The sequence below is a fragment of the Myotis lucifugus genome, unplaced genomic scaffold (assembly GCF_000147115.1).
Source record: "Myotis lucifugus unplaced genomic scaffold, Myoluc2.0 scaffold_141, whole genome shotgun sequence".
NCBI lineage: Eukaryota > Metazoa > Chordata > Mammalia > Chiroptera > Vespertilionidae > Myotis > Myotis lucifugus.
Genome location: NW_005871189.1, coordinates 482,295 through 493,281, shown reverse-complemented (window position 1 = coordinate 493,281; position 10,987 = coordinate 482,295). Strand labels below are relative to the sequence as shown.

The 10,987-nt window shown below is 40.6% G+C and overlaps 1 protein-coding gene across 1 annotated transcript in view; it reads left to right on the top strand.

The window, feature by feature from the left end:
• BRAF (B-Raf proto-oncogene, serine/threonine kinase) overlaps positions 1-10,987 on the top strand; it is a 146,625-nt gene that overhangs the window by 10,983 nt on the left and 124,655 nt on the right. The window contains 2 exon segments of the mRNA XM_023758887.1: positions 8-75; positions 78-98. Of these exon segments, the coding sequence (XP_023614655.1) occupies positions 8-75; positions 78-98 (89 nt within the window).

Below are 10,987 nucleotides of genomic sequence, written 5' to 3'. Positions count from 1 at the left end.
GGAGCAGGCCAGGCTCTGTTCAACGGGGACATGGAGCCCGAGGCCGGCGCCGGCGCCGCGGCCTCTTCGGCTGCGGGACCCCAGCAATCCCCGAGGAGGTGAGTGCCGGCGCCCCCTGCACCCTTCCCGTCTCGGCTCGGCCGGCGGGTGTTTATTTGGGGGGAAGAGGTGGCGCTGGGGGCTCCGGCGCCCTCAGCCACCCTCTCCTTGGGGCTCTGCGGGTGGGAGGTGCGTCTTCCCCCGGTCCCTCTCCGTCCTGCAGCTCCTCGCTACGTAAACACACACGATGGCCCGGGGGGGGGGGGGTTCCCCTGGCCCGCACCCCCGCCCGGGGGGTTCGGGGAGCGGTGGTGGAGCGGGAGGCTCTCCGTAGGGGGCGAGTCTTAGGGTTGGTCCTAGGTCACGGCTGGCTGGAGGGAGCCAGGCGCGCATCCCCGAGACGTTTTCGTTATTCCGGGCGGGGGGCAGCGGGGGGCGGCGGCATCCCGGCGGCAGATGTGGGCTCGGAGCCGGGCCGGGCATCCAGCCCCAGGTACCGTGGTGTCGGTCATGATGACAGGGTCCTGGGGATGATGGGGCGCATCCCGCCCTCTCTGCTCTCGCGGACTGTCCCCCTTTCCAGGCCGCTGCCCTCCCTTCTACTTCTCTACTTTTGGGGGGGATGTCTCTTCACCGGTTTTACCCAGCGGCTGGTTTTGCTTTACTCTGTACTTTTTCCAACCTCAACCCCCACTTGCCGCTCTCCCTTTCGTCCCGGGCTCAGGACCCTGCGTTCCGAAGGTTGGTCGGGGCTCCCGCGCCCCATCCCCACCTGCCGGCCCGCCCGCCCGCCTGCTGACCTCAGCTCCTATCTACTGAAGACCACTTTCTGCACTTCTCTGTCCCCTGGTCCTCTTGGGGCCCTTGGCTGCATCCCACGGCCCCCCGACTTCATTCCCCGGCTCCCCGGCATTGTTACCCATTGTTCGCTCCACCAGTCCTTCCGAACGCTTTGGAGCTGCTTACCTTCTGAATCCTGAAGCTGTCAAGATTCCATCAGGTTTCACTTGCACTGCCGGCACTTTCTGGTGGTTCTTCCATTGTCCGTTCACACCTCTCTATTTATTCCTACCGGTTTTTTAAAAATAGGTTTGATTGCCTTCCTTCTGTTGTCCTTCCTTCTGTCCCAGTTTTTTTCTTTCACTTTTTGCTTTTTAGCCGTGGCTTCTCTCAGACTCTTTTTTTTTTTTTTTTGCATTATTCAGCTTATCACCTTGTCAAATGAGTTTATTTCCATTATGTTTTTTATTACATAAAATTTATCGTATTTCGTATTTGGCATTTTATTACATAAAATAACACACTTCATTATACTTACAAGTAATGAGATAATCTATGGTATAACAACTGCGCTTTACAGTTCTTGATCAGATAGCGTGGCTTATGCCGTTGACTGTGCTCAAAGTTCTCTTTCCTTCCTGCTAGTTACATTTTGTTTCCCAATTCTCATAACGTTTCATTCTTTCTTCTTTCTGTCTATGCAATTCTTTTTCCTGCTTCATCATCTTTACTTTGTAAATTCATTTGCTGTGCTTGCTCTAATTAGTATCGGTTTGTTCACAATGTTTGTTTTTCATCCTCTTATACCACCTCCATCTATGCCCATGATGTGTTCTGTACCATCTTTTGATCTACTCTAAATTGTCTCATATATTCTTCTTAACAAAATTACACCATTTTCCACTTTACAGTTTGCATTTTTGCTCAGCTTGGTTTTCTCTTGGATTCTAAGGATAGAGCTCTTCCCTTGTTCCATTTACTAGTTTATTCTGTTTTCCTTGTCCCCAGTTGCCATTCATTTTGCCTTGTTTCCTGGCTTTTGGTACTTAACTTGCTGAAGCTTCCTCTTGTCTTCCCCACACCTCCACATTCCTTCTTATTTATAAACAGCTTTGTTCCGTTGACATGGAAATTTATTTTTAGGATACATTGTTTTTAATGGATAAATACTAAGGGTCACATCTGCTGTCTATTTTTTCCATGAATCGGATATGCCTTTGTCTTACCAGGCACAGGTGCCTCTAGGCTTGCTTTACTCTATAGATCACGTATAGTTTTGTTAAATTGTTATCTAGAAGAGTAGATAAATTAGTGTGTATGGCTCATGAAATTGTAATTTTCTGATTATAGTATTGTTTACTGAGAATTTTGTTTCAGAGTTATTAGAATAGTTTGCAATGATATAGAGAAGGTGTTTGTAAAGTAGAATCTCTGTTATCCTATTTGAAAGGGCCAGATTGTTTGAATTCCACCCTCTGAAGATTCTGATTAGGTGAGAGCTAGGGCATGAGTTTCTGCATTTGCACACTTCCTAGGCAATTCTCATGAATCAATGCTTGAGTACCTCTAGGCCAGTTGGATTTAAGTTTAAATAGCCAATAATCGGAAAGCATATTCATATCTCCTGAAATCTTAAGGATACTTGAACAAATTTTAATTTGTGGCCCTGACCAGGTAGCTCAGTTGGTTAGAGCATCATCCAGATATGCCAACGTTTTGGGTTTGATCCCCGGTCAGGGCACATACAAGAAACAACCAATGAATGCATAAATAAATAGAATAACTAATTTTAATTAGTTAAAAGTGTTTCCCTCTGCCTCCTTCATCCAGGTTTTAATGTTTAGTAATGAATAGAAGTTTTTCCTTTATACTTTTTTTATAAGAGCTGATAATAAATGTATTTGATGGGGAGAGGGATAAGTGATTCAAAATGGGTCTTTTTTAAATATAAATTTCAATGTCATGGTGGTAGAATAAATTTTTCCAAGAAATAATTTTAAATTTGAAGTTGGTATTAATTCAGTGGAAGCTGAAATGTACTATGGATTTTTGAACTGCCTTCTTTATATTCACTTAAAGAGATATCTTCTAATTGTCACGTGCATGGAAATAAATGAAAAATTGTGCTTGTGTAAAATGACATGCTTTATTCTAAAGATTTACCTTACCTGACAGTGAAATATGTTTTTAAAAAAATGTTTCTCACAGAAATTTCAGCTGCACTAAAACATTTCTAATTATGGACAGAAAGCACATTCATTTTTGAAAAATTAGAAAGCTCTAAGTACAAAAAGTAAACAAAATCATCTGTTATCTTGTCACTAAGATATAATTATATAAACATTTTGATGTACGTATATCCATATACTGATCTTATGCTTTTACTAGAGGCCCAATGCATGAAATTCATGCAAGGGGCTCAGCTCTCGAAGCTGTGGTGGCAGCCCCAGCTTCGTCCAGAAGGTCATTCGGCTGTCCGGTCTAATTAACATATTACACTTTTATTATTATAGATAATACAATACAATGTATGTGGTTTTGTAATATTTTTAACTTAACTATATAGCAAAATATTTTACCTATCATTAGATATACTGCAATTTTTAAACTAAACATGTTTTTTGACATTAGGTTGTTTCTAATTATTTTACTCTTGTTATCAAACATCTTAAACATAAAATTATGTTGGGAATTGAAAAAGTTGCATGTCCTATATTTGTAAGTATTACTTTGTAGGTGCTCAAAATAGAATATTCTGGTAAGTGACATACGCTTGTTAAATATTTATCCAATGAATATGCTTCTACTTTTGGCATTAAACATTTACTTCTGACCACTTATATTCCCCTGATACTACTTTCTATGACCATATGGTATAAGATGGGACAATATGACCATATGGTATAGTGAATACATTGAAAAATGCATTGTAACTAGGTATGATATTCATTAACTGTTTTTGTGCTGTGCATCTGTAGAAGGGAGCATCTTACAATCACATTACAATTAAAATTGTATTGTTTTTAAGATCTCTTATTGACGATCTTAGTTAAGCTGTGTAATTATAATAATGCATTGACTAAGCAGTATTCTGAGATAGACTCTCCTTTTATAATGAGGTCCACTCATTATAGTTAAAACACATTTTTATGAACCAGGCAAACTGGGGTGGATTAAATCATACTCTTAATAAATGGAAGTCCCACTAAGGTATGTGCTTCTGCACTTCTGGCTATTGCTGTTAATACTTGTCTGGATATATTTGAAGGTGGACAAAACATGCCTGTTAGGCAAAACCATAAAATAGCTGTGTGTCTTTGGTATTTCTTGTGTTCCCTTTCTTATTCTTTCTCATTTAATGAGCTCCCTCCTTTAGTCATCCACTCACCTCTTCTGATATCACTCACTTATATATGCTGGATATTAAAGGAATTGATTGTTAGTAAACAGATAAGAAAGGAACATTGTGGTGGGTGCTTGAATCCCTGAATGTAGTAAACCTGAGAGCAAACTTGATTTAGTTGTATCTGGATAATAGGCCAGAAAAATTGTGCTAAGATAACAGGCTACAGAGGTCTGACTTTTTTTTAAATTCCCTGTTCCTTGCTTTCCTAATTAGGATTAATTAGGATCCCATCATAACAACTGGAAACCTATATTCTATGAGTAATGGGGAAGAGAGGGAAGGAATCAGGTTACATTGTTTTGTTTTTTAAAGCATTTTTCTAAGACTATGCTTACCTTGTTCCTTTTTCTCCAATCATAAAGTTGTTTGTTTACTCCTTTAGAATTGCAAAAGCGCATTTTGTGTCCTTTGACATCTTGATCTTAATTTAGCTGAGTACTTAGTGAACATTTTTTGTCATAATCCCCTTGTTTTATGAAATCCGCCTATGTTCCCATGCTTCCTATATATCTGCTTCAAATTGCCATTAAAATAAGCCTTACTGGATTTTGTATTCCTCTGAAGTTGAATTGTTTCAAGTCCTTTACTCAGTCTTTTTGTCTATTTTACTTGTAAAATCAGGATCAGCAATAGTTATAGAACTTCTGAATTCAAAATAGGTGAGCCTGTTTAGAAGCTATCTGTTTTTTGGGTGTTTTTTTTTTTTTAGTTTATTTTTAGGTGAAACATTATAGTATTAATGTTAATACTATAAGAACCAAAAAGTTAGCCTCATTTGTTCCAGTTCTTCCTTAAATATTTGGTGGAGAATTAACATTCTGGGAGATAGTTTTTCTTTTTCAGTTTCTTTTGCCTACCAACCTAATTTACTGTCATACATAATTAGCATGGTATTCAGAAGAAACTCTTAATCTAACTTCCACCCTAATATTAAGCAGTTATTTTTCTCTCCCCTCTACCCTCTGAGATTATTTTGGTTTCCATGTTTTCTCTTGGGCTTAAAAAACTATTATTCTTGTTCCTTCCCATATTAAGACTACGCATATAGAAAGAGAAATTGATGCCCAGTAACATTACATTCCTTTCTGGGTCCTGGGAAAGCCCTTGATACAGAATATAAAAATCACTTTGAACTCAATTAACTTTATATCTCCAGAAGCTCTGGTCATGATTTTCACTTAAGGATTAAAAAACAAAAAATCAGGAAATGTGTTCATAGAGCATGAGTCTCAAATACCTGATCAGTACAGGGTCATGTGACAGTTGGGAAGTAGACAGTGTCCAGGCTTCTGTTCATGTTGTAAGGAGTTTTATTCCAGTTGTATTTGGCTACCTTGCTAATTTTGAAACTGCATTTCCAGGGAGAGAAAAACGTAACATTTTGGCAGTCTATTTTCAACTGTTGTTCCAAAATTAATGTGTGTATGTGTTTAAGTATTCATCTCCTTATTGTAAAAGATGCTTTAATTGTGTTTAAATGGAGAAATACTCTACTCTTGTTTCATATTTTTTCTTGCACTAAATATATAACCTTTAAATTAATAAGACCAGAAAAATTTGACTTTCTATTTTTAAGATGCTTTGAATTAGTCACTTACTTACCTTTGAGTATTTTGAAAGTTTAAAATACCACCAGGGGTTGTTCCTCCATTGACCTAGGACTTTTAAACTGTATTTTCTACATTTCTTTTGCAAAGTAAATTTCTGTTTGGGCTTATAGATGTACTTAAAAAGTTAAAGGGAATTAATAGCTTCAGCTACATTGTAAATACTAGTTATTAGAACCTATATTTTTGTATTGTCAACTTGGGTCTAACCCCTTTTCCTCTGTTTTAAAGTTTATATTTTCTACTTAGAAGTCTCTCTGTAGATTGGGGTGGGGGGAGAGTCTTAAGTAGGTATGATTTTTTATAGAGAGATTAGCATGATTTCTGATAATGTATAAATTTAATTCTCACTCATAAAAACATGCTATCTTTTCCGTAAATACCAAATAATTATTGCCTTTATACCTTTTTTTTCTATAAAAAGATGATGTGCCATTGTTAATTATTCCTAAATAACTCAAAATTGCTTTTTTACACATCATATAACTATTTCTATGGGAATAGTGTCAGAACTTCAGGTAGGAAAGAGATTATGATTCAGTATAATCCTTACATTCCTGTTCTCCAACCACTGAAAATGTTCATTTCTTCTTAGTTTTTACATGCTTGCTTTGTATATTTAAAATATTCCACCCATTACTGTACTTCTTATATTAACAGTTAGTTACACAATCTCAAGTTAAGTTTTACTATACATGAGAATTTAATTCAGTATACCTTTTTGATAACTCTCTATTGCAGATGATTTTTCTACTACTGAGTTTGGCACTTAAAGTCTCTATATGTACAGTAGTACCCCTTATCTTAAGGGGATGCATTCTAAGAACCCCAGTGGATGCCTGAAACTGAGGATAGTACTGAACTCTATATATAGCATTTTTAAATTTTTTCTTTTTATCATTCCTCACCTGAGGATTTTTTTTCTATTGGTTTTTTTTTTGAGAGTGGAAGGAAGAGAGGGGAAAGAGGGGGCGGGGGGGGGGGGAGAGAGAGAAACAGCGATGTTCGAGAAACACATTGGTTGCCTCCCCCATTCACCCTGACCAGGGCTGGGGATTGAGCCTTCAGCCCAGGCATATGACCTTGACAGGGAATTGAACCCGAGAGAGATCCTTTGGTGTGCGGGCCAACACTCTAACTACTGGGAAGCACTGGCCAGGGCAGTATTTTTTTTTTCTAGACATACATATATTTTCACTTAAAGGAAGCACTTTACAGCTTCTCTTAGGCATACTCGAATTGCCAGCATCACTACTTTTGTACTTTGGGCCCATAATTAAGTAAAATAAAGCTTTCTTGAACACAGCACTACCATACCACAACAGTGAATCTGTTAACCAAGATGGCTAGTAAGTGACTGAGTGGCAGGGAGCATATACAGCATGGGTACAGTGGACAAAGGGATGATTCACGTCCTGCCCTGAACAGAGAGGATGGTGTGAGGTTTCATCACTCTATTCAGATCAGCACTCAACTTAAAACTTATGAATGGTTTATTTCTGGAATTTTTCATTAAATATTTTAGGATTGGAGTTGACCGCGGGTAACTGAAACCACGGATAAGGGGGGACTACTGTATGTGTTGCCATCTCAACAAGTTAGAGAAGAGACATATGGTCCGCTGAATAGTTGCAAATGGTGCTTGATAAAATTCATCATAAAACCCGAAGCAAATCAAATGTGTTAAGGAGCATCTATTTTTTTAAAAATCAAGTTTTATAATTACTACCATTGAAATTTTGAAAGCTATCCCTCTGAGATTGGGAGAAATAAGGTCGTTCATTAAAACTGCTCCTAGTTAAAGTTGTAGTAGAGGGCCTGACCTTCGCTGAGTTAAGAAAAAGAAAATTTAAAAACATAAGAATTGCCCTAACTGGTTTGGCTCAGTGGATAGAGCGTCAGCCGGCGGACTGAAGGGTCCCAGGTTCGATTCCGGTCAAGGGCATGTACCTTGGTTGCAGGCACATCCCCAGTGGGAGGTGTGCAGGAGGCAGCTAATCGGTGTTTCTCTCTCATCCATGTTTCTAACTCTCTATCCCTCTCCCTTCCTCTCTGTAAAAAATCAATAAAATATATTAAAAAACAAAACATAAGAATTGGCCCTAGCTGGTTTGGCTCAGTGGATAGAGCATCGGCCTGTGGATTGAAGGGTCCCAGGTTTGATTCCGGTCAAGGGCCGTGTACCTTGGTTGCAGGCTCCTCCCTGGCCCCTGGTTGGGGCACGCAGGAGGCAACCAATTGATGTGTTTCTCTCACATCCATATTTCTCTCTGTCTTTCCCTCTCCCACTTTTTCTAAAATTCAATGGAAAAATATCCTCGATTGAGGATTTAAAAAATAATAATAAATAAATAAAAACATAAGAATTGGAAAGAGAAATAAAAACTATCATCATTCATAGACTACATAATTGTGTATTTAATTTTAAATATCTACAAGTTATAAACAATGAGTTGCACAAGAAACTATATTCTAACAACAGACAGGAAGGAAAATCTAAAACAGTACATTTCACAATAGCATACCCAGGAATAGGTCTAAAAAATGACGTAAGATTTCTAAAAGCCTTATTGAAATGAATTATATAAAAACCTTATTGAAATGAATTATTATATATAATTCAACCAAAATACCATGTGCATGGATTGATAGACAATATTGTATAGATACTATTCTCCCCAAAGGGATTTATATATTTAACTAGAGGCCCGGTGCACAAAAATTTGTGCACTGGCGGGGGGGCCGGGGGCGGTGTCCCTCAGCCCCCCACTTGTGTCCTCTCACAGTCTGGGACCCCTCGGGAGATAACGACCTGCTGGCTTAGGCCCGCTCCCGGGTGGCAGAGGGCAGTCCCAATCCCTAGGTGCAGCCCCTGGTCGGGCTCAGAGCAGGGCCGATTGGGGAGTTGGGGTGCCGCCCCCTGTCACACACACAGCAGGGCCGATCAGGGGGTTGGGGTACCTTCCCCTGTCACGAACAGAGCAGGGCAGATAGGGAGGTTGTGGCCCCGCCCCCGTCACACACACAGCTGCAGGGCGATCAGGGGGTTTGGGCGCTGCCCCCCTGTCACGCTGCTCCAGGGGCCAGAAGGCCTCGCGGCTCCGCTGATCCCAGTGCTGGGAGGCCTCACGGCTCCGCTTGACACCAGGGCAGTGAGGCCTCGCTGCTCAGCTGATCCCGGTGCTAGGAGGCCTCGCGGCTCCGCTGATCCCAGTGCCGGGAGGCCTCGCGGCTCCACTGATCCCAGGGTGTGAGGCCTCGTGGCTCTGCTGATCCCGGTGCTGGGAGGCATATTACCCTTTTACTATATAGGATAGAGGCCTGGTGCATGGGTGGGGGCCGGCTGGTTTGCCCTGAAGGGTGTCCCGGATCAGGGTGGGGGTCCCGCTTGGGTGTCTGGCCAGCCTGGATGAGGGGATGATGGCTGTTTGCAGCTAGTCACACCCCCTTCAGGGTGGGGGTCCCCACTGGGGTGCCTGGCCAGCCTGGATGAGGGGATGATGGCTGTTTGCAGCTGGTCACACCCCCTTCAGGGTGGGGGTCCCCACTGGGATGCCTGGCCAGTCTGGGTGAGGGGCTGAGGGCCGTTTTCAGGCTGGCGGGCGACTGAAGCTCCCAACCTCTCCTTTTTTTCTTTTTTTTTTTTTTTTTATTCTGGGATTTATTTACCTTCTATAGCTGTCACTGGAGCTGAGAGCCGGCTTTAGCTCTGAGGCCGGCTCCAGCTTGAGGCCTTGGCTGCTGAAAGCAGGAATCTAGGGTTTGTTTGGGTTCTATAATTGAAACACTGTTGCAACTCCAGCTCGGCTGGCTGGCTGAAAGCATGGGGATTGTTTAGCTTCTATATTTGCAACATTGTTTCTTAGACTGCAGCTCAGAGGCCGGCAGCAGCAGGCGTGGAACATTGGCTTCCTCCGTCACTGGAGCAAGCAAGCCTCCTGTTCGCTTCAGCTGCCTGGCTGCTGGCTGCCATCTTGGCTGGCAGTTAATTTGCATATCGCCCTGATTAGCCAATGGGAAGGGTAGCGAAGTTACGGTTAATTACCATGTTTCTCTATTATTAGATAGGATATAACCCCAATCTAAACCTTAGTAAGGTTTGTTTGGTTTGTTTGTCTTGTTTTGTTTTGGTGGGGCTTAAAATTTTAAAATTCTGTGGAAAATCAGTAAAGGGCTAGGGTAGCCAAGACCACTCCCAAAGAAGACAGTATGGGAGGACATACTTCACCACTTATTAAGACTCATTGCAATGTGATTATGACACTGTCATGAGTAGTCTAATGATGGATGGGAAAGAAGAAAACCTATAGTTGGTAGGTTACTTGATGTATGATAAGATACATGCTAGAAATTAGAAAAGAATGCTCTTTTCAATAAATGGTGCTGGAAAATTTAGGAAAAATTAATTTGGATTTTTACCCCACAATATTCACAAATTCTGGGTAGATTAAATGCCTGGGTATGAAATGCAAAACTATAAAACTTTTAGAAGATAACATGAGAATATATTTTTATTTCCTGATTCTCCCTTCCATCAAAGGTGGATACAGTTTAGGTTTTATCAGTTAGATGAATTCCCACAATTCGGAAGACAAAAGGACAGGAAGCTTTCTTTTTACTGCCTTTTGTCTGGTTAGCTAAGTTGTAAGATCTTAGTGAGTGGAAGCAGTTGAGGTGACTGGACTGAGCATTCCAGTGTTTAATTCCAGCTTCATGGATCTTTAGAGGCAGTAGTGCCAGCAGCTTTTGGACCTCTGACTTCCAGAGTATCCTTTATTTCTATAATGTAGTGGCTACTCCTGATTCCCCATCCTTTCATATTTTGAATGATAAGTGTCTTAGTCCTTGTATTAAATGCTTTTCTGGTTTGAAATACCTAAAATGTTTTTTCTTTCTTTTTGCATTGGGTCCTGATTAATACTTTTTAATTGGCTCAAAGAATCATTTAATGTTTAATTCTTTTGTTTTTAAAAAATTGTGGTAAAATATACATAACAAAATATTTATCATTTTAACCATTCATAAATGTACAATTTAGTGGCATTAAATATATTCAAAATGTAATATCATCACTCTCTAAATCCAAAATTTTTTCAACACCCCCAACAAGAACTCTACCTTTTGAAAAACAATTCCTTCTTTCTCCCTTGTCCAG